Genomic DNA, 25,492 nt, shown 5'->3' with positions numbered 1-25,492 from the left:
CAAATCTTTTATTGAAGAACTTTTATATTCAAGAGCTCAGACACGGGTTGTTTGCAGTCTGAAATTGTGGTTCTCTTCAGGAATGGACTCTTTTTGACACTCAGGAAAAGTGTTTGTTGTCTCGAGGGACAAAAGCGGCCATGTTTCTTCCTTATAATTACAGACCTTTTGACAGCTTGCATTAACCTTTGACCCTCACACAGCAAGACATGCACGCTCACACGCAGAATTCCTAATGAGGGATTTTTAATGAGAAAGACGGACAGAGGAATTCTTTCAACATTCAAATGCGTTTCCTCTGATTATATGAGAAGAATCTGTATTATGGAGACCGTGATAATGTGTCTATCCTTTAGTCGTCTCATAAAGCGCTACCATGAATGTCATTTTCTCTCTGCTCATCATTCATGATGTCATTTGCGCTGTGCAGCATTCTTTCTATTTTCCGGGTCCTGTATTGTATCGTATGTGTGTGTGAGAGATATTTTTGAAAGGCGTTTGGACTGTGGAATGCTTGACAGCTGTTTTATTACATCTGGCAGGTTTGAAGGGGAAGACTGCTGGAACGGAGAAGCAGGAGATGATGAAATTAGTGCTGTTTGATTTGCATGTCATCAGATTCCGCCTTTGTGATTGGATCGTAACTGATACAATTTTTTAGATTTGTTTGCCTTTGTAATTTGTTGAATATGATTTCAGTGGTGTTTTATACGTGTCTCCACTTTGGCTGAATAACACGAGTGTGTCAGTTTCAAAGTCTTCTGGGAGCCTTGTGAATTGATAGTAGAGCGTTTTTTTATATATCTATATATACTGTATACAGTTGAAGTCAAAAGTTTACATACACCTTGCAGAATCTGCAAAATGTTAATTATTTTACCAAAATGAGAGGGATCATACAGAATGCATGTTATTGTTTATTTATTACTGACCTGAATATGATATTTCACATAAAAGATGTTTACATATAGTCCACAAGAGAAAATAATAGTTCAATTCATAAAAATGACATACACTTGATTCTTAATACTGTGTTGTTACCTGAATGATCCACAGCTGTGTTTGTTTGTTTAGTGATTGTTGTTGTTTGTCCTGAACAGTTAAAGGGTTAATTCACCCAAAAATGAAAATTAGTCCATGTTTTACTCACCCTCAAGGCATCCTAGTTTTATATGACTTTCATCTATCAGACGAATCCAATCAAGGTTATATTAAAAATTGTCCTGGCTATTTCAAGCTTTATAATGGCACTGGGCGGATGTTTTTGTTCAACAGTCAAAAAGTAGTTAAATAAAGCGCATCCATCCATATTAAAATGCTCATCACATGGCTCCGGGGGATGAATAAAGGCCTCTTGTAGTGAATTGATGCGTTTTTGTAAAATAAATTCCATATTTAAAACAATATAAACAGTTTTGTGTAACTTCAGCCAACTGTCGTATGCGGCAGGTCCCAGAAATTCTTTGGTTTTTCAGCATTTTTGTGTATTTGAACCCTTTCCAACAATGACTGTATGATTTTGAAATCCATCTTTTCACACCGAGGACAACTGAGGGACACACATGCAACTATTATAGAAGGTTCAAACGCTCACTGATGCTCCAGAAGGAAAAACCATGCATTAAGAGCTGGGGGTGAAAACTTCTGAACAGTATGAAGATGAGTACATTTTCCTTATTTTGCCTAAATATCATCTTTTTTCATACAGTACTGCCCTTCAGAAGCTACCGAAGATACTTACATGTTTCCCAGAAAACAAAGTAAAATTTACCATGATCTTCAAATTCAAAAAGATTTCACCCCCGACTCTCAAACAGTACACACTGAACAAAATTATAAATATGATAAGATGGCGCCGCTTTGTTTGGATGCCATCCAGGTCGCTTCGCTAAGATTGTGTTTCTACTATTTTACTTTCTCTTTTTACACATCTCACGTCGGCACTGATCACCTATAACAAAGAAACACTTTTGGACATTGGAAACCGCTACACCAATCTGTTCCAGGACACTATATCCAGGAATCCAGCATGGCCTCTGGAGATTCTTCGGAACGCAGAGATGAACAATAACCCCCCGAGGCGACGGATCAAGAAACACAGCAGGAAACGCGCTGGGATTCGAGATAGACTCAGGAAAAGAGCTCACAGTCCTCCTCTTCCGAGCATTCTGCTCGCAAATGTCCAATCCTTGGAGAATAAGATGGACAATCTTAGAGCCAGGAGTAGTTTCCAACGGGACATTAGGGACTGTAACATCCTTTGTTTGTCAGAAACGTGGCTTTCGTTCATGGTCCCGGACACTGCTGTAATGCCAAGTGATAACTTCTCTGTTTTTCGGACGGACAGAACAGCAGAGGCCAGTAAATCCAGGGGTGGAGGAGTGTGTTTCATGATTAACAAGAAATGGTGTGACCCCAGGAATATCTCCATTCTGTCGCGTTCCTGCTCGCCTCATCTGGAACATCTTTCCATTATTTGCCGCCCATTTTATCTGCCCCGGGAGTTTTCATCGATGATTGTCATGAAGTTTAGACAAAGCCAAGCCGGTGTCCGCCTGTGGAATGTACACATGAAGACTTTTTCTATGTACACAAAAGGCCTATTTCTCTCAAATATTGTTCACAAATCTGTCTAAATCTGTGTTAGTGAGCACTTCTCCTTTGCCGAGATAATCCATCCACCTCACAGGTGTGGCATATCAAGATGCTGATTAGACAGCATGATTATTGCACAGGTGTGCCTTAGACTGGCCACAATAAAAGGCCACTCTAAAATGTGCAGTTTTACTGTATTGGGGGATCCAGTCAGTATCTGGTGTGACCACCATTTTTCTCACGCAGTGCAACACATCTCCTTCGCATAGAGTTGATCAGGTTGTCCACTCCTCTTCAATGGCTGTGTGAAGTTGCTGGATATTGGCAGGAACTGGAACACGCTGTTGTATACTCCGATCCAGAGCATCCCAAACATGCTCAATGGGTGACATGTCCGGTGAGTATGCTGGCCATGCAAGAATTGGGATGTTTTCAGCTTCCGGGAATTGTGTACAGATCCTTGCAACATGGGGCCGTGCATTATCATGCTGCAACATGAGGTGATGGTCGTGGATGAATGACACAACAATGGGCCTCAGGATCTCGTCACAGTATCTCTGTGCATTCAAATTGCCATCAATAAAATGCACCTGTGTTCGTTGTCCATAACATACGCCTGCCCATACCATAACCCCACCGCCACCATGGGCCACTCGATCCACAACGTTGACATCAGCAAACCGCTCACCCACACGACGCCATACACGCTGTCTGCCATCTGCCCTGTAGAGTGAAAACCGGGATTCAATCCTTGAAGAGAACACCACTCCCGAGTGCCAGACGCCATCGAATGTGAGCACTTGCTCACTCAAGTCGGTTACGATGACGAACATGCAAATGAGCTTCCCTGAGACGGTTTCTGACAGTTTGTGCAGGAATTCTTTGGTTATGCAAACCGATTGTTGCAGCAGCTGTCTGGGTGGCTGATCTCAGACGATCTTGGAGGTGAAGATGCTGGATGTGGAGGTCCTGGGCTGGTGTGGTTACACGTGGTCTGCGGTTGTGAGGCCGGTTGGATGTACTGCCAAATTCTCTGAAAAGCCTTTGGAGACAGCTTATGGTAGAGAAATGACCATTCAATTCACGGGCAACAGCTCTGGTGGACATTCCTGCAGTCAGCATGCCAATTGCACGCTCCCTCAAAACTTGCGACATCTGTGGCATTGTGCTGTGTGATAAAAGAATGGCCTTTTATTGTGGCCAGCCTAAGGCACACCTGTGCAATAATCATGCTGTCTAATCAGCATCTTGATATGCCACACCTGTGAGGTGGATGGATTATCTCGGCAAAGGAGAAGTGCTCACTAACACAGATTTAGACATATTTGTGAACAATATTTGAGAGAAATAGGCCTTTTGTGTACATAGAAAAAGTCTTAGATCTTTGAGTTCAGCTCATGAAAAATGGGGGTAAAAACAAAAGTATTGCATTTATAATTTTGTTCAGTGTATATATGTGTATGTTTGAGAGTTGGGGGTGAAAACTTTTTGAATTTGAAGATCATGGTAAATTTTACTTATATAGTATACACACACACACACACATATATATGTATGTATGTATATGTGTATATATTCAAAAATAAATAATAAATCATATATTCCAATTATCACAAAAACATAGAATATTTCATATGTAAAATATTTAATATAAATGTATAAATATTTATATTTTATATATAAAAATTATCTATTTGTGGTGAGTTTATAAATATATCTTAAAAATGATCACAAAAATAAAACTATTGACACACACACACACACACACACACAATCTCAGCCGATCTTTGCAACACTCAGCAGTCGTCACATTCTCTCTCTCCATTTGAAAACACACTCCTGTCACCTCTTAAACTTTTTTTAGCGTGGAGTGGAGGGCTATTAATTTTGCTTATGTACCCGGGCCACCTCTCTCTCTCTCTCTGCCCTTTTCAAGCTGAGTGCTGCTCTCCGCTGTAGAGATAATTAGCAAGGCTTATTTGCTATGCTAATGAGCGTCAACATGCATCTGCATAAAGGCCAATGTCTCTCCAGGCCTCTGTGCTAGTCAGCTATAGTTGATGTGCCGGATGACAGTTACCAGTATTGGGGAAGCTGCTTTAAAACTGTAGCTTCCCAAATTACATGCTATTCATGATTTTCACTACAGTCAAAGTGCACTGAAGATTTCGTAATCTACAAAATTATGTTATTCCTGTAGCTCAAACAGTAGAGCATGGCGCAAACAACATCAGGGTCATGTATGATTTCCCAGGGAATGCATGAATTGTGTGCATGCATAAACTCATGAAATTGTATACTTTGAACTCACTGCAGGTCTTTTCAGATAAGTGTTTGCCAAATGCATAAATTTAAATTTAAATGGAATTGATTTTTTACAATTTATCTGGCAAAAATGAGGACCTGAGGGGCAGCATCAAAGGTATAGTTCAACCAAAAATAAAAATTCTGTCATTTACTATGACAACCTTTTTTTTTTTTTTGGCAATACAATGAAAGTCAATGAAGTACAATTTTATTTGGACTCCACCGTTCTTTAAAATATCTTTCAGAAAAGAAACCCTCAGTTGTTGAACAACAACTTTTTGAGTAATTTTTGGGTGAATCATCCTTTTAAAAGACACAATTACAACATAATGAATTTCATATGACAGACTTTTGATGTCATATGACAGTGTGTTAATAACATAATAACATATAAACAAATAAAATGCTAAACAAAAAATATGGTAACACTTTACAATGTGTCATTTGTTAACGTCAGTTAATGTGTTAAACAACATGAACGAACAATAAACAGTACATTTATTACACTATTTATCAATCGTTGTTAATGTTAGTTAATAAAAATACAGTCGTTCATTGTTTATTCATGTTAGATCACAGTGCATTAACTTATATTAACAAACACAACTTGTGATTTTAATAATGCATTAGTAAATGCTGAAATTAACTAAGATTAATAAATGCTGTAGAAGTATTGTTCATTCTTAGTTCATGTTAACTTGTGTAGTTAACTAAGTGATTTCTTGTTTTCCTTTTGTTTAGTGTGTTATGTAACTGTTTGTGCATGTATACGATCTCCAGAGTTACAAAGCTCAAAGTCTCCCACAAAAGGATTTATTCTATCTAAAAGAGAAGGCTGATCCAGACTGGGCTAAAATGCCTCATTAAAACACGCCCCCACATGTCTACGTCACAATGTGGAAATATTTGCATAATGCCGCCCAAATGTTCATGAAAAGAAAGAAGGCGTGGTTTCAGTAACTGCAGTAGTGTTGATGCAGCCATGTCAGGGAGATGCTGTGTGTTTCTATGCGAAAGCAAAAGCATTTTATTTTGCTTTATTTACTTTTGGGAAGAAAGTAGATGCAATTAGGAATCATTGGTTAAGATTTGTTTACAACAGAACAGCACAACCCAAATGTTTGAATTTGTGCAATGCATTTTATGGACGACTATTTTGTGAACCTAGTAGAGTACAAGGCTGGCTGTGCACAAAGGCTATTTCAAAAAAAAAAAAAGAAAGAAAAACCGGTAAATTCCGACTTTGCTATGACAATCTGGCGCTTCTGAATCAGCAACTATAAGTATGTTTTTTTATTAGTTTAAGTGTTTGCTATTGACTGTTCAAATGCGGAGTTATGCGCAGTGTAGAGTAACGCATCGTGTGTGTGTGTGTGTGTGTGTGTGTGAGAGAGAGCATCATAAATACATACGAGCATCATCACTGTGTCTGTCACGCGACTCTTTTCCCCTCTCTGGCTTGAACTGATGGACGACGCATTTGAGAGAAGCAGGGCATAGAGAAACTACAATAATGTACGGTATTTGAAAAATAATGTTGAACATTAAAGCATGTCAACATATTCTGTTACACCAAACACACAAAATAATGATCTTTATAAAAGCATCATATGACCCCTTTAACTAATGTTCCTTATTGTAAAGTGTTACCAAAAATACAATGTATAGGGACCAATTCTCACTATTAACTATTTTCTTTTTAGCATGCCTATTGTTAACATATTGTCTGTTTATTAGTACTTATAAAGCACATATTCTGCATGACCATATTCTACATCCCTAATCCTACCCAATACCTAAACGTAACTGCCTTACTATAACAAGAAGCAAATAAGGAGTTTATTATGGTAAAAGTTGTAGTTAATGCTGTGTTAATATCGAGAATCGGACCTTAAAATAAAGTGCGGACAATACCATAAATATAATGTATAAACACTTCACATTTGAATTTATTTCACATATTAATTTCTATTTTATTATTTTATTTTATTTTCACATTGCAATATCAGAGTTTTCATAGAAATGTGCTTGTCTTTGATTTCTGTGTGAAATAGACCCTCATTTAATTTGTGAAGTTATTTAAATTGCACTCTAGAACTCTGTCACGCACATGATATTTACTAATCCTATTCAAAAGAAGGCTATAAAGTGCATGCAGGATTATACATGTATGTGGGAAAGTTTACATTTATAAAGTTATCTAAAAGAATATATATGTGCACTTTATGAAAGTTAAGGTGTGTTTGTGCAGTGCTTAAGTGAAGTGAAGTGACATACTGCCAAGTATGGTGACCCATACTCGGAATTCGTGCTCTGCATTTAACCCATCCATAGTGCACACACACAGCAGTGAACACACACACACACACACACACCATGAACACACACCTGGAGCAGTGGGCAGCCATTTATGCTGCGGCGCCCGGGGAGCAGTTGGGGGTTTGGTGCCTTGCTCAAGGGCACCTCAGTTGTGGTATTGAAGGTGGAGAGAGCGCTGGACATTCACTCCCCCCACCTACAATCCCTGCCGGCCCGAGATTCAAACCCGCAACCTTTAGATTATGAGTCCGACTCTCTGACCATTAGGCCACGACTTCCCTGCTGAGTGGGGGGGGGGGGGGGGGATATTCCCACGCATATACACACTTAATGAGTGTGTATATGCGTGGGAACGGCTGCCTTTATGGAAAATGTTAAGCACTCCTTTATTTATTCTGATGAGCTCAGGAGACTCCGATGGAGAAATGTAAATGCTCAGATGGAGTAAATACAGGAGAGGGAACAGGGAACTCGGTGGAACACGGGGGAGGAGGCGCATGAATCACGTCGTGAAGCCTTTTTTTCCAAGTAATTCCGCCGTGGATTACTTGAAATTGAGAAATTTGCATCTGCTTCTATGTGAGCCTCTGCGTTTGGATTGATTAGGTCTGTTACCTCTCCTTTACTCTGTCTCCCTCCACATCTCTCGCTTTTAATGAGATTGTTTTTTATGGCTGAAAACTTTTGAAATGAGATGAGGAGCAGACCTGTGTTTGATCATCGCGTATAGTTCAGGGCTATTGCGACGTTGGGACTTCAATCTAAAGGATATGGAAATAGGTTTGTGTTCCTTTGGGCTCACAGAAGTCATATAAAAATGAATGAATCAAGCATATTATGATGCAACGGAATGCCAATAGACATTTTGTGTATAGATGTATGTAAATATTAGATTTGTATTAACATTATATTAACTGAAAGCCAAAAATGTTGTGAATAGTAAGGCCATTTTTAGTTGTGGTTTTTGTATAATGGCTTTGTCTAATTAATGAACAGTTTAGGGTTATATGTGAAAATTCAAAGTACCATATTATCATGCATATGAGTCATTAAACAAAGAATACAGACAGATGGGATCACCTCTACACTATGAAAAGTAATTTAAATTTGTAATTGATGTGTGTGTGAAATCTTTTCAGAATTTCTAGACTGGGGAAATGGATTTCTTTTAGCTACCATTTTTTACTTTCATCAATGTTAGTTCTTGGCCAGTGGAAGATTGAAGTTGCTAATGAACAAAGGATGTTCTGCGGTTTTGTGTAGCCTAGTCATTTTTAAATAATAATTGTTAAACAGAGCAAGAGGAGATCTGGTGTTGAATCTTGCATTACCAGTTTGTTTTTAAAGGAATAGTTCACATAGAAATAGCTGAAAAATTACTCAGATCATAGAAGATATAGATGAGTTTGTTTCTTCATCAGAACATATTTGGAGAAATTTAGCATTACATCACTTGTTCATCAACGGCTCCTCTGCAGTGAATGGGTGCCGTCAGAATGAGAGTCCAAACAGCTGATATAAACATCACAATAATCCACATGTAATCCACATGACTCCAATCCATTAATAAACATCTTGTGAAAAGCTGCTTGTTTGTAAAAATCAAATCCATCATTAAGATATTTTTAACTTCAAAATGTGGCTAAAGTACAAGTCCTCTATCCATAATATTGCTTTCTCTAGTGAAAAATTGTCTCATTTGAATCAGGAGAGGAATATGCTCAGATCAAGCAACAACAAGTCCTAAAAATTCTAAACGCATGGTATGTTTTTGTTTTTTTAATGATGGATTTGTTTCTTGCAAACACATAGTTTTTTTCACTTCACAAGATGTTAATTGATGGACTGGAGTGGCGTGGATTACTTGTGGGTTATTGTGATGTTTTTATCAGCTGTTTGGACTCTTATTCTGTGCAGTCATAAAACTGTGTTTAATAGTCTCACTCTTCAAAATGTGCACGCAGCTCATAAATTCACACAGCTAATTGAGTCCCACCCGTTACTATCTGAGTCAGGCCAAACCCACTCTGTGCCTTTCACAAGTCACAAATCATGACTCTAACACACCTGCACCTGGACTCAGATCTGGCTGAACTGGTTAATCTGATGAAAACACACTGAAATCCAAAGAAAAAGAAACAGATTTGTGACATTATTTTTCATAAATACAATTATCATACATCTTAATGTTTTACTTTTGAGTTTGTAATTCTCATTATTTTTATTGATGATTCTCACACTCTTACATTTTCTAACATTTTCTGTTTGTCTAATCTGTGTTAGGCTGTAAATTTCCCTTTATGTGTGATAGGACCATTAGACAAACCTCATCCATGTTAATGCCAACCTTTTTTTCTCCATCCCATTAATGAATGGTCAGGTTAAAGGCATATAAGCACCAGTGTGGCCAGTTTTCTTTTCCCCAGTCTGGCCTTCATAATGAGCCTCTCTAACCCTCCCTCCCACCCAGATTGGAATCATGATTGCAAATTTAAATGAGTGTTTAAGGCCCAGGCTTCAGTTGCATCCCTGCGTATCATTGATTTATCACAGCCGTGCCCTACTGAAGGGAGTCGAGCTCTCGGACACAAACCTGTCTGGAGACTCTGAACGAGTATCTGGGGACCACCTATATCAATGAATCAGCCCCCACCTCCTATCTGCCTTTCATCCCAGTTATATGTATGCAGTGCAGTCTGATGCAAATCTGAATTATTAATTCCATCACAGTATGAAATGTTGCTCATTTAAAGAGACATGCAATGATTTATTAGTTTATGTTATGAAATTCCCTTTTATGTAGCTTTTCACTTCTGGCCAAAATACAACAACATCAAAATCCACTGATATGTTTGTTTAGAACTGTTTTGCTTGTGACCGGTGCTTGATTTGTGCATATTTCTCTCCTGATTCAGACAAGACTACTTTTTAAATGGAGAAAGCGATATTATGGATAGAGGACTTCTGGAGGTTTGAAGATAAACACATCTTGATGGATTTGTGTCTTACAAGCATGCAGCTTTTCACTTTACAAGATGTTAACTGATGGACTGGATTGGTGTGGATTACTTGAGTAAATATTCAGCAAATTTAATTTTTTGGGTGAACTATACCTTTAATAAGAAAGAAGAAAAAGCCATAACAGTTATTAGCCTTTCTTTCCCTTCAAAAATTCACCATGGTAACCACAGTTTCGGCCAAAATGTCATAGTTACTGTTACTTCTAGGTGTTTTGAAAAACATAAGAGTGAGAAATAATAATATGATATTTTGTTAGTTGTGCTAATTGGCTTTTTTATTTATATATATTTTTAAATCACTGGTTACCATGGTACATTTTTGTTTTCATTTTCATTGTTTCATAATCTTGCATAACAGCACACATGAACATAAGTACACACTTTGTTCTCATTTACGGTCTGTGTTGTGAGTTTCCAGCTCTTTTTCTTGAATATAAAACCTTGTTAAGTATATAAATTAAATTGCCCCCCTGCTCCTCTCCTTCACCTCAATGACATATTTTTCCCTCTATTCTGCAGAGCAGAGTTGCAAATAATGAGCGTAGGTGAGGTGTAATGAAGCCTAACTATCCATGTTCCTCCCTATTAGCACTAGTCTTACTGAGGGGAGAGTCCCAGGCAGGCAATACGCTGCAGTCTCACATAACCAGACTAGCGGCATTAAGTCTGCTGCCCATTACTGCTTAGTCCAGATAAGAACCGCCCACTTAGGCAGAAAGACGCCATTTGACCAATATAAATTGGCCAGCCGCAGTTTGTTTCTTTAATGTGATGTTTATGGACAGATGTTTATGTGTGTATGTGACTGTGTTTTTGTGTCTAGGGTTGTGCGCCATCCATAATTTAATTGAGAATACCTTCTGAATTCCAAGCCAATTATAGAATTTAATTGAGGAAGCAAACATTATATCTAATTGAAATTTAAATTTGAAAGGAGGAAAATTAATCTCTACAAACAAAATGAATGTTGGCTTGAAAGTCTTATTTGAAAGTTGGAGAAAAAAAAAGTTCAAAAAGCCTGAATGATGGATGGATGAATGGATAGAAGATGGATGAAGAAAAGATGGATGAATGGTTAGACAAAAGGTGGATAGATGCATGGACTGAGAGAAAATAGATGAATGGATGGATGGATGGAAGGATGGAAAAATGGATGGATGGATGAATGAATGGATAGAAGATGGATAGATAAAAGATGGATTTATAGAAAATAGATGGATGAATAGAAGATTGATGGATAGAGGATGGATGGATGGATAGAGGAAGATAAAAGATGGATTTATAGAAGATAGATGGATGAATAGAAGATTGATGGATAGCGGATGGATGGATGGATAGAGGAAGATAAAAGATGGATTTATAGAAGATAGATGGATGGATAGAAGATGGATGGATGGTTGGATGGATGGATGAATGAATGGATAGAAGATGGATAGATGGTTGGATGGATGAATGAATGGATAGAAGATGGATGGATGGAAGAATGAATGGATAAAAGATGTGTGGATTGATAGAAGTTGGACAGATAAAAGATGGATGGATGGATTAATGGTTAGAAGATGGATGGATTGAGAGAAGAGAAGATAGATGAATGGATGGATGGAAGGATGGAAGAATGGATGGATGAATTGAAAGAAGATGGATGGATGAATGGATAGATAGATAGATAAAAGATGGATGGATGGGTGGATGAATGGATAGATGGATTGATGGATAGGACACTTTAGTTTCCAGAATGCTTTTCTTTGTGCTATGGCCAATTTAATTTAAATTTCAGCTCATAAATTCAAAGGATGGCAGTTCTTGACAGTGAGCAAGTGTGGTTTTGTGTGATTACTGGATTGTTTAATGTTTACTAGAAAGATTGACTCAGTTTGAACATAGTTATTGCTTTAAATTACTTTATTGAACCATTTCAATTAATCAAAGTCTGATTGTAGTCCTTTCAGAACAAGACGAGAAGAATTAAGAAGAAAGACCAGACGAAATGAAACTGTAAAAGATAAATGGACAATTCAGACTGTGATCTTTCTTTAATGATCATCATTAGAGGTGCTTATGAAATAGGATATGGTTAATATTATGTGTGGGTGTGTGTTTGTCACTTGCGGAGATCCTTTAATAAATTTACCTTGATAACCATAGTTTCCATTAAAATATCTGTTTGTTTCTTATTTGTGGTGATTTTAAAGCAAAGTGACTATTATGTGCACGATTTCTCATGAATAATTGTTGTAAAGAAGATAACTGGTTTCCATTTGTGATTAATGTGGTAGAACTGGCATCTAGTTCCTTGCTGCTTAATTTTCTCTTTTACATATGGTTTCTGAGGTTAGGAGTAACAGCATGTCAGGGTCTCTCCCTGTCACCTTTTTTGTGCTTGCGTCATGTTTCAAAAGCTTCAGTATCGCCTCACACTCACACTCACACACACCTTCAAGAACATCTGCTGTCAGTATGTGTCATATCCACACACTAATGCCTTCCGCGCTTGGACACTTACATATCATTGTCATCAGTGACAGCATTGCCACACACGCACAAAACAAACAGATCATTTCCAAAAACCTTTGACAGCTCTACAAAAACAACACGCTCACTGCGGCTGCTTTCTTTGACGAAGTCAGTAACCTGTGGAGTTATATTATTTTCCCTCTTTATTGTTTCTATATACAGTGGTGGCCAAAATAATTAGAACACTAGTATTTTCACCAGCTAAAAATGGTTTTAAGTCAGTTATTTCTATCATGTCTCCAAGATGCTTCAAGAGACCTACCTGCAAAGAAAAGTTTTAGGCACTGGTGTAAAAATGCTGTAAAATGAGGATGCTGTCAAAAATAATGTCATAGATTTTCTTTATCAATTAACTTCTATTAGCTAAATTAAATCAACATTTGTTGTGACCATCCATTGCATTTACAGCAGCTTTTGCCCTAGGTGCACTTGCGCAGAGTTTTTCAGGTAACTTTGCAGGGAAGTTTCTTGAAGCTTCTTGGAGACGTTGCCACAGTTCTGTTTAAGCACAGTTTAAGCCCATCTTCATTATATAACTGTAACTGGACTATGGATATATGGACCCAACCGTATGTGTGTGTGTATACAGTGCCTATAAAAAGTCTTCATACCCCTTCATTTTTTTTTCACGTTTTATGTTGCAGCCTTAAGTTAAACTGCTTTGAATTCCTTTTTTTTCCACATTAATTTACACTCCATACACCATAATGACAAAGCAAAAACAGAATTGTCACAACTTTGTAAATTAATTAAAAATAACAAAAACTGAAATAAGTACATTGCATAAGTCTTCATACCCTTAACTCAGTACTTAGCTGAAGCACCTTTACAGCCTCAAGCCTTTTTGGGTATGATACGACAAACTTCATTCTCCTCATCTCTTCACGTCTCATGCTCTGTCAGGTTGGATCGGGGCAAATGCACATTTTCAGGTTTTTCCAGAAATATTTGATTAGGTTCAAGCTCAGGCTGTGGCTGGGCCACTCAAGGACATTCACAGACTTGTCTATAAGCCACTCTTGCTGTGTTTTTAGGTTCATTGTCCTGTTGGAAGGTAAACCTTCTGCCCAGTCGGAGGTTCTGAATGCTCTGGCCTGGGGTTTCATTAAGGCTTTCTCAATATTTTGGTACATTAAGCTTTTCTTCTACTCTGATGAGTCCCTCAGTCCCTGCCGGTGAAAAACAGCCCCACAGCATGAGGCTGCTACCACCACACTTTACTTTTGGGATGGTACTCTGCATGTGATGAGCAAAGCTGGATTCTTTCAAATATGATGTTTGGAATTGAGGTTCATCAAACCAGAGAATCTCGTTTCTCACAGTCTGAGGGTCCATTAGGTGCTTTGTTTGCAAATTCCAAGTGTGTTTTCATGTTTCTTCACAGAGGAGAGGATTGCATCTGGCCAAACCAGCATAAAGCTCAGATTGGTGTAGTATTGTGGTGATGTTTGTCCTTCTGTAGGTTCCTCCTATCTCCTCATATGATCATGGAGTTCAACTAGAGTGACCATCAGGTTCTTGGTCACCACTCTAACCAAAGGAGGCCAGCTTTAAGAAGAGTCCTGGTTGTTCCAAACTTCTTCCATTAAGGGTAATGGAAATTACATGCTTCTGTGAAACTTCAATGGAGCATCATTTTTTTCTCTCTTCCCCAGATGTGTGGTTTGATGCAATTCTGTCCCTGAGCTATACAGGCAGTTTGTTTGACCTCAAGACTTGGATTTTGCTCTGATATGCATTTTCAGCTGTTATACCTTTTAAGACATGTGTGCCTTTCCAGATCATACCCTTTCAATTGAATTTGCCACAGCTTAACTTCACTCGAAGTGCAGTAACATCTACAAGCAGTATGAATGCTCCAGAATTTCAACTGTCCCAGATAAGGGTATGATTACTTATGCAATGGAATCATTTAATTTTTTTTTATTTTTTTTTTTTACAAATGGTTGTTTTTTTTTGCTTTGCCATTATGGTGTAAAGAGTATAGACTGATGTGGAAAAAGTCATTTAAAGCAGTTTAACATAAGGCAGCAACATTACAAAATGTGAAAAAATTAAGGGGTATGAAGACTTTTTAACATATGAACATTATTCATTAATGTGTGTATATGTATATGTGAAAGGAATTTACCATCTTATATGTCAATGATATGGATTTTAATTTATTTATTTAAAAAAAATTCCCCCTAAGATTTCCCGCAAGTTCTCCCATAGTGCCCCCAATTTTTATAATTCTCATTCAAAAATGCATCATGACAGTAATGAAATTATTGTCATTAAAACATACTGTTTATTCCTCTAATCTGTAGGTCAGTAATGAAGCTTTATCAATAATATGGAAATACGATTTTCTTTGTTTTGGGGGCCTTTCTCAGGAAATGTCGCATATGTGATTTGATTTAATTACCAGTTTTAATCAGTTAACAGCCCTATCAATTTTTGTTTTGTATTAAGATTCAGGTCAAACCTCACACAATTTTGATGCAAATGTCATATTATTTGGCATTTTACACCTGACCTTAGACTTCAAGACAACACAATAAAAAAAGCAAGAAGTAAAAAAAGAAAAGAAAAAGAGAGAGACCACGAAGTGGAGCAAAAAACATGAAAGAAAGAATGAGAATCTGTCATCAGTTATTTGCTGCCAGTCAGTTGCTCTGCCTGTCACCCTGTTGATCCATCTTTATTGGTCTGTTTGTTTGTCTTCTGTTTTCCGACTTCACTTTTTTGTTCACACAACTCACCGTTCTGCTTATTCCTGCACAATAAGAAAGCTTCTATCACACACACTGTCAGTATTTATCAAACCCACACACTAATGCATTGTGCTCTTAGAGACTTGCACATTGTTGTCATTGGCGGTAGACCCACAAATATGCTCACAATGCACCAAAAATATCTAACCATTGCTGAACAATAAATTTCTTTGTTCCTTTTTTGGGCATAAATCATTCTTTTTACTAAAAATAATCTTCCTGTTAATGATTTGCATCGTGTTTTAAGTGTTTCCCTTTTAATTTGCTGTTAGTTGACATCTCTCCGTCCTACTTCAAAGCTTCATAAATATCAATGCTTTTACTAATAGGACACCACATGTACACAGGGTAAAATCAAATCCAATTTGTTCATTCATTACATAAAGAAGTGGCTTCAGTGAATGATCTGACCACTGAAAATTGCCAATCAGGGATGTTTTGATGCCCACACTTTTCTTTTGATTCAAGTCGAGCTCTTTCATATGGTGAAAAATGTTTTGCTGTCTAGTTACAAATTAATATAGGGTTTTCAAACACAAATTTGACTTGTGGAGGAGTCCAATCTGGCCAGATAGATGATTTGAGGGGAAAAAAAGTTTAAAAAAATTATTATGATAGATTCATACAATTTATTCTTTAGTTTAACAGTTACAGCTAATTTGCTGTGTCGGATGTTAAAGGGAAAGTTCACCCAAAAATAAAAATGATGTAATCATTGACTTGTTCCAAACCTTGTATGTGTTTCTTTCTTGTGTAAAACACGAAAGACCAAACAGCCGACGGTAGCCATTGACTTGCATAGTATTTTTATCATACTATGGATGTCAATGGCTACCGTCAAATGTTTGGTTACCTGCATTCTTCAAAATATCTTCTTCTGTGTTCAACAGCTGAAAAAAAATCATGCATGTTTGGAACAATTATTGGTGAGCAAACAATGACAGAATTTTTGAATGAACTATCCCTTTAAATCTTGGATACTGTTTTTTTAAAACAATTGTTTATGGTTTTCTGAAGCTGGTTGCCTTAAAATTTTAAGTTGGCTCAACTTTTATTTTTTGTTGTTTTTTTACAGTGTAGGAACTATACTCTCATTCCGGCGTAATAATCAAGGAACTTTGCTACCGTACCATGGGTGCAGCAGGCGCAGTGATATTATACAGCGCCTGAAAGTAGTCCTCAGCTAGGTAACTAGTTATGATATAGCCGGGGACTACTTTCAGGCGCTGTGTAATATCATTGCGCCTGCTGCACCCATGGTATGGCAGCAAAGTTCCTTGATTATTACGCCGGAATGAGAGTATAGTTCCTAGCCATATCGGCCTAGAAAATCGCAAATTTTCATTTTCTGTCAGTCTTAGTATACGATGTAACTACAGAAGAGTCAAGCGTTAAATAGGAAAATTATCCAAACTCTTTGGTAATTTTTGAGCGAGATGCTAATGGTCTAATCCGATTCAATGATCTATGCTAAGCTAAGCTAAAAGTGCTACCGCCAGACCCGGAGATCGGCTGAATGGATTCAAAAACGGCAAAACTCAACTGTTTAACTCTTGGGGAGTTGTAAAATGAGCCTATTTCCAAAAAAGTGGAGTGTTCCTTTATTGAATTTAAAAGAAAGGTGACATGATGACATATTCATAGAGAATAAAGGATGATATTCTGAACCGCACTTGGAAACGTGCACCCACACAGAAAATAAATGGATCTAATTGGATTTGAATGGTATAATGTGTTTTTTAATTGCTGACTGTGCCCTCAAGATAACCTGTGGTCTGTTTATTCATTGTTAGAAGCCAGAAATCTCTCATTGTGCGACTCAGTTGGAGAACAGCTTCACAAGCAAACTTGTGTCTAAATAATCACACTCTTATAGATTCTGCAAGCAACATTGTTTAACAGTGCAAGATTGTGTGTGTCCTACTGATATGTGAGAAGTACTCAAAACAGCAACAGAAACTATGGCGAGGTCTTGTTATAATTTTGGTTACATTTACATTTGCTTAAATGAATTTACATTATAATGCCAGTACTTGTTTTGTGAGATATTTCGACTAAGATTGCATTATAGCAATTATGAATCACTGCTTTATTTGCAAATTGTTTGTGCATTTATTTATTTTAACTTTCTTAATTTAATTTAATTTAATTTGAATTCTCTGTCTACTGTCTACTCCTATTTGATTATAAAGAGGCCATTATAGCATTATAGTTGGTCACAAATCCACACGCACACACACACCAAAAAAAAAAAAAGAAGAAGAAATTAACAAAATTACCAAAAAAATTTTGTTCATTAGGTTCAGTTGTTTTCATTACTAAAGGGTCTAAAGACTGATTTAAAGATCTATGCATTCTGGTGCTTAACGGACTGGTGTGTGACTGGTTAAAATGCTCAACCAAACCCCAATCAAGCCACTCAAGTCATAATTGTAATCAGTTCTTTTTTTGAGTACATGAGTTTATGTAAGCATGCATGTGCATGTTACCCTTTTTAGAGTTTTGAAGCTAAATCTGCTTCTGGAGAATGACGTGCAAGAGCTTGTTTTGAAACCAGATACAACATTGTAAACACTGTGATCTTGTCTTATTTTGGGCTCATTTGTTTGTCCTCTGACTCTCTTTGTAGAGCAAAAAAGAAGAACAAGCCGTTGAACCTGAAGATCCACAACAGTGTGGCTGGAAGCTGTGAAAACTTGCCGACCCAGCGCTCTCCTCTCCACTCCGATCACTCACTCCGCTCCTTCTTTTTCCCCAATTTTGTCCCTTCGACACCACCGGTACACTCCGACACTCCCTCAGCAAGTGAGTAGCAGCCATTAACCTCTTTGCAGGGCAACACATTGTGTTTCAGTCCTAAAACACAGATGATGAGAACATAACTCCATATATATATAACATATATATTTTAGTTGAGAAAACTCAAGTTGGCTCAACTTTTTTTTTTTTTTTTTACAGTGTAAAATACTATACAAAATTAAGATTAAGTCAACATGAAATCTAAATTTACCCTTGATTGACTTTCTTAATACATGTTTCTGGTTTTATATAAAAGCTAAAAGCTAATCTTTATTTTATTCTTATTTTTTATTTTCTACACCTGATACATTCTGGTATTAAATCTTGTTTTTGAAAAGCAAAAAACAAAAAAAAACAAATTAGCATTTTTAAAAAAATCTTAAAAAGAAAAAAAAAATTTTTTTTTTCACATCAGAATTAAAATGGTTTGTAAATTGTTTCATGTTGGCTGCAAGTTAGAAATTTTATTTCAAGTAGACAGTATTTATAAGAAATATTCAAAAAAATGCATCACATTTTCAGATGTCTTTTTAATATAAGTTATTATACACTAGCATTGTATTTTGTTATTTTGTTTCATTATATATTGTCTGTCATTTTGAGACAAACCCCTGATCTGAATTTCTTTTTCGTAACATTGCAGCTTTATCCCAAGTGCGTGTTTAAAGACTTTCAAATGCTTGTAGATTGGTGAACGCCGTTAGATCACAGCTAGTGTTGACACATATCTGATGACGCACGTTGTTCAATTACAACTTTCTTTGTCATTTTCTTTCACAATGTGACTTCCCTTCTCCTCACCTATTAAAGGGCAGCGTCCCAAACCCACATGTGTCCCAGGACACCTGGCATCGTGTGGCCGCATATTGTCCAAGCCCAATGTCTTCTACATCGGGGGCCTCTTAGCGTGGGCTATTAGAGGAATAATGGGCCGAACGGAAGCCGTGTGTATGTGAGAAGACTGGGAATGACACAAGAATGACGCAAAAGACTTTGATTTTGGAATGAGATTATTGTACAGATGGACAGAAAAGTTTTGACTGCTTGTTTCCAGAATTATGAATGATAGACCCCCTCCAAGCTTTGGCAATCTGCTCTGTACTCTGTACATTGTACACTGTGGGAAATATCTGAAGAGGTTAGGATTTGTTTTCTTTTCATCTCCCCCTGTTTTAATGGTTTTGACAAATTAATCAAATTTTTTTGGCTTTTATTGAAATCCAATCACTGTTGAGCAGTGTTTTTACTATTATTTATACTAAAAATAATATAAATATTATATAATAATATTAAATTCTATTAATTTTAGTAATTCTTACTATACCCTTCCTATTTTTTGTATTTTCTTTTGTGTAATTTTAAGTGTTTTGTCTTTTTTATTTGTCTTTTTTTAAATATTTAAATAAACAATGTAATGTTTAAAAATATAGAAACATTTTAATATTTAAAAATATATATTGTTATTTTGTCTTTATCTTATTTCCAATCAGTAATTTAAATTAATAGTTCACCCAAAAAATGAGAAAGTAATTTAGCACTACATCAATTGCTCACCAATGGATTCTATGCAGTGAATGGGTGCCGTCGGAATGAGAGTCAAAACATAACGATAATCTACAAGTAATCCAAATGACTACAGTTCATCAATTAATGTCTCATGAAGCTGTTTGTTAATAAATCAACCATTAAGACTTTTTTTAAGCTCCAAGCTGTTGCTTTTGGCCAAAATACGGTTTTCTATCCATAATATTGCTTTCTCTAGTGAAAAAGTTATCTTGTCTGAATCAGGAGAGAAAAATGCCCAGATCTAGCACTGTTTATTAGCAAAAACAGCCAAAAGTAGTTCTAAACAAATATGTTGGTGGATTTTTGTGATGTTTTTATCAGCTGTTTGGACTCTCATTCTGACGGCACCCATTCACTGCAGAAGATCCATTTGTGAGTAAGTGATATAATACTAAACTTGTTTAAATCTGTTCTGATGAAAAAACAAACTCATCCTGGATGGCCTGAGAGTGAATACATTTTCAACAGTTTTTTTTTGTTTTTTGTTGGTGAACTATTGCTTTAAATGAAATTAGAAATGTTTCCTTACTAACTGAAAGAAGTTTTTTATATAATTAACAAAAATTATTTACCCAAACGACTAAATTCCTCCAGGCTTTTGAATGCAAGAGCTTGTTGCAAAACCAGATGAAAGATCGTTATAGTTGAATTTCCGATAAACCACTTTCAGGGGTATAATCTCATTAGGTTTGTGGCAGCCACTCTAATGGTATTACTTGCATTCTGGACCTCCCGATGGGGCTCCAGGCCGGACGCGGTGGCAGTAACCAGGCCTCGCGAGTGTCGTCAGCCCTGGTTAATGTGTCTGTTGTTGTTCTGCATGTGGTGACAGTATTATTGTACACAGCACGCAACAGTTTGCCCAAGGTCTGTACGTCACAGTTTCAGGTTTCTTGACATGCACAGAGAATACAAACAGTGTGTGCAATACTATGAAATGCTTACGTGTAGTTTAACTCTAGACATCACAACTGAAAGTTAAGAATAGTGTAGAGAAAGACAAACAACCCAGAGGATATACGTGGTGTTTGGATGTTGCACTTTCATAGAGCAGGAGACTTAATAGAGCTCTTAGTTTGTTTTAAGAATCTTAGATGTTTCTCCTAAAATTCCTTAGGCAAAATCAAAATGTTTTTTGAGTGCAGATTTTGATATATTGGCAAGTAAATGCACTGCGTGTGATAATGTTCATAATGGTAATAATAATAATAATTATTATTATTATGATTATCAATGCAATAATTTTAATAATATCAATATGAATATTATTCAACACAATTTAGGGTCACATTTTGCACCTTACCCACAACTTCACAACAGAGAGACACAGTAAAAGTTTCCCTTTTGGACAGATAAAACTGAGAGGATGTGGGGGCATAATACACGCATTAAGTAGAAGGAAATAGTACTGTCAAAAGATATGTGTTTTTAATTGTGATTTGTGCTAACACGTTTACTTTGCTCTCCATTTAATTTCATTACTTTCTAGAAAGTTTGAGGACTCATTTACATATGTCCTAAAGAGAGTGTGTCAGCTTCTAGCTATAGAGCAAATTTAAACTACTGTACAAATTATTGGCTGCGACAGTTTATCCTCATGACACAAAGACGCAGTGCAGCACTTTTATAACATCGTTTATCAGGCTGTCAGTCAAATCCACAGAATTGTTTAAGAGCAGGTCAATAGCAGGTGTTAAATGTACTAAACGTCACTCATATTTCCCTATTGAAAAAGCCTCTCAGCTGAAATCTTATCAAAGTAAATATAATAACGGTGCTTTGTAGTTCTCTGGAAAAGACTGAGCGGCGAATCACTATGTTAGTCATTGTTTTAAAAACCATTTAGTTTGGTCTGTTTGTAAGATGCCTATGGTATTATTTATATCACTAACACTGGCATGTTATTGGTCAGTCGTGACAACTGTTGCTCTAGTTTGTATTGTCATGTCTAAATTTGATAGTTAATTGAGCGATTGACTCAACATGGTGGATTTTAATGACTGCGTGTTGGTTTAAAAAGAAAAAATGAGAAACACATGAATGTTTTTCTGTAAATTAGACATCTGCCTCTGGTAGTTTTGGTATTTTTAGCAGTATTTGTGCTGTAGTTTGTTTTTTAGGTGCACCAATTAAACACACATTCACCTGATCTGTAGTGATGCTGGTTTGTATTCACAAGTAAGTAGGTCTGTTTGTGTGCCTGCGGATAAAACATCCACCTGCTGTGAGACGATGTGAGTTTATCAGCTAAACTTTTAAGTCAAGTCTAATGAAAGACTGCTCCATTTCTCTTTGTTTCTTCATAGGATGAAAGGATTTGATTTACATTTAAGTAGCATGTAAATGCCATGGTATAGAAATATGGTAATCATTCTATATTTGATACAGTCCTTGTACTTTGCTGCCGCCACAGTACTTTTTTTTGATTGATGCTTTTTTTTGATTGATGACGTCTTTTGTCAGTTGTTGGATCATTTCTCAGTTGGCTTTTGTTTCAGTTTAATCCTTACAAATGTATTTAATTACTATAATAAAATAAGATTAGTTTCTGGTTTTTGTTATAATTTACATCATCTCTTTTAAAACTTTGAGCGGTAACCATAGAAACAGACAAGCAAGGGTTTTGTCTAAAATTATCACTGCGGTGTTATTTATGTTACTTGTTTAGAACATTTCTTTTTTACTTATTAATATAACTCGCTTTAATTAGGGGATAATAGGCATAATAGGGGCACTTTAATAATAACAACACAGGTTGACATGCACATCTCTGATTGTGAAAGGGGTCATATGATGCTATTTTAAAGATCGTTATTTTGTGTATTTGGTGCCACAGAATATGTTGACATGCTTTAATGTTCAAAAAACACATTATTTTTCAAATACTGTACATTATTGTAGTCCCTCTATGCCCCGCCTCTCTCAAACACGTAATTTTCTACAAAGCCCCTCCTTCCAACTATTGCAGTCTGCTCTGATTGGCCAACTGACCCAGTGCATTGTGATTGGCCATCACCATAAGCACGCGTCGGAAATGTAACACCCCTTCAGCTTTCAAGTTAGTTTTATCAGTTCAAGCCCGAAAGGGGAACAGAGTCGTGTGACAGACACAGTGATGATGACCCTCGTATGTATTTGCAGTACACAAGCCACAGTTAAGACGATTTCTGACGAGCTGTACACTCCGCTGTGATCTGACCCTGTTCCCCTCACACTCTCTCTCACACACACACACACACACACATGATGCGTTACGCACAAAACTTTCCATTTGAACAGTCAATAGCAAATACATGTTTTAATGAGCCGTTTTAGGGGGGCGTGGACGAGTCTTAACTTTTATAAAGAATATCTCTTTGGGTTTGAGACTTTAGGGATCTCATCTATTCACGAACAGCTTGTAACACTCCAAAAGAGAAAGCAAAACTTGACATCGCATCACATGACCCCTTTAAATACTAAATTGATGATATAAATATATCAGATATAAAAATATCAATAGTGGAGACCAGCTTCTGTTTTTATAATGAAATGCTTCTATATTTCCAGGATGTTTAATTCTGAGAAGAGCTTCTTAGCATGAGAAGAATGACTTAGCTGAAGTAAAAATAACATTTGTTTTCATTGTCTGAGCATTGAGTATTGAAGGTATCATTGAAATAATGTACAAAAGATATCAGTGCAAGGGCTCTTTGCGTTGTTTGAATTTTTTATATGCAATGGTGTACATTCATATAAGTGTAAATATATATTTCCAATTTCCAGCTGCATTAAAAAGATAATTGTGTACGCACATTTGTACATTAGTCAAAAAAGTCTTTGAAGAATAGAAGTACAGTCTGTTTAATAAATTGTGCTTAGGCTATGTCTAATTTTCACAGCACGTGAGTTTTCTGAGCATTGTAAATTTGTGGAAAAGTATGAATGATTGACACCCATGTGCACAACAGTACGACATATTGAACAGTTTGTGCTTGTTTTTATTCATGGAACAATAAATATGGTATTTCCCATGTGTGGTAATGATAACATTTGTGTAAAATAAGAGTAATCCAGTGTTTTAAAGGTACAGCCTCCAGAAAACTAGATTGACTTTGATAATAGCAAAATCGAGAGTTTGTTCATCAACCTTCCACTACAATGTCATTTCTTTCTCGACTCAAATTATGCTTTGTGCTTGACAGAAGTATGTGGTGGAAATGATATAAAAAAAAAGCTTTTGATTAGATTTTATTAGGGACACAATTCCAGTCATATTTGCATAATTAGTGTAAAAAATGGTATAAATAAATATTGAAAAGGTAATTGTGAGTTTTTGTCTCACAATTTAGACTCTCACAATTTTTCTCACAATTCTGAGAAAAAAGTAGATAAATGTTTAATTCTGACTTTTTCTCAGAATTCTGAGTTTATATATCACAATTTTTACTTTTTATCTCTGAACTTGAAGTTTCAAGTTTTTTTTGTTTCCACCGTGTAATAAAAAATAGAAAATGTAATTGGCAGTTTTTATCTTATAATTTGCATCTCACAATTTGAGCTTGTCTCGCAATTTTCGCAATGTCTTCGCAGTTGAATTGAATTGAATTTTTACTTTTTTCTCAGAATTGCGAGTTTATATCTCGCAGTTCTCAAAAAAAGTGTGAATTGTGAGATATAAATGCAGAATTGTGAGGAACAATATCTGAATTTTGAGATAAAAAGTCACAATTACCCTTTTTATTATTCATTTCTTTAATCCTATGGTGGAAGCTTCATATCAGAGTTTGTAGAATATGATATTGTATATGGATATTTTCATACTTACAGATTGAAAGTCTGCATGGGTCTGGGGCAAGAGTGAAATAAAATCTATATAGAAAAATAATCAGAAAATTAGCTGAAGTAAAAGGCAAAAAGTTTTAATGTGAGTGTCATATAATAAAACGTTTATTAAGTTTTCATAAAAACTGGGCCATTAAAGCGCACATAGTCGGAAAAACACTCATATATTTATGCTGTGTTTCCTCTCAAGATCACTCGTGATTCAGAAGAAGTCCAGCACCTCAGAACAAAGATCATATCAAAGCTCTGATCTAATTTGGAACTCCGTGTTCATCCTGATCCACCTGAAAGAACCAGCTGAGCAGAATGCTGAGGTCACAATAGAGACACACTCACATCCATATTTGATATAAGCATCGAGCAATGCACATTGACAGAGGCAGTCATCAGGAATCTCAAGTGAATATATAAGTGGATGCAATCAAAGGCAGACTATGAGGCAGGTTATGAATGCAAGGCTCCTCATATTTTTTCATACAGTATTTTATGCTTTTAGAATAAGGCAGAGCAGATTATCGTGAGTGTGTGTGTGCGTGTACATGTGTGCTTATCCTCGTATCTCGTAATCATAAACAAATGGAGTATAATTGAGCGTGGACAATCTGATGAATGGCCTTTGGAACTAACAGTGCTGTGGGAAGCAAATGCGATTATTGTCTTACAAGTCTCCATTTAGGTTTGATCAGATCCTTTCCATTTGAGTGATGATAGAAGCCATCAAATTTAAATTCTTCAAATTCTATTTGATTAATCCTTTTAAGGATTTATATATTAAATATAGAGTTTTTTCTA

The 25,492-nt window shown here is 36.4% G+C and overlaps 1 protein-coding gene across 1 annotated transcript in view; it reads left to right on the top strand.

Moving 5' to 3' along the window:
* Positions 1–25,492, top strand: part of LOC306871047 (kinase suppressor of Ras 2-like) — a gene marked incomplete at both ends in the record, with an annotated part of 93,899 nt that overhangs the window by 36,682 nt on the left and 31,725 nt on the right. The window contains one exon of the mRNA XM_079418719.1: positions 18,141–18,316. Within this exon, the coding sequence (XP_079274845.1) occupies positions 18,141–18,316 (176 nt within the window). The remainder of the gene's footprint in view (positions 1–18,140; positions 18,317–25,492) is intronic.

The sequence above is a fragment of the Barbus barbus genome (assembly GCF_936440315.1).
Source record: "Barbus barbus genome assembly, chromosome: 6".
Taxonomy (NCBI): Eukaryota; Metazoa; Chordata; class Actinopteri; order Cypriniformes; family Cyprinidae; genus Barbus; species Barbus barbus.
The sequence above is the reverse complement of the archived record's forward strand: the minus strand, read 5'-3'. Positions and strand labels throughout refer to the sequence as shown.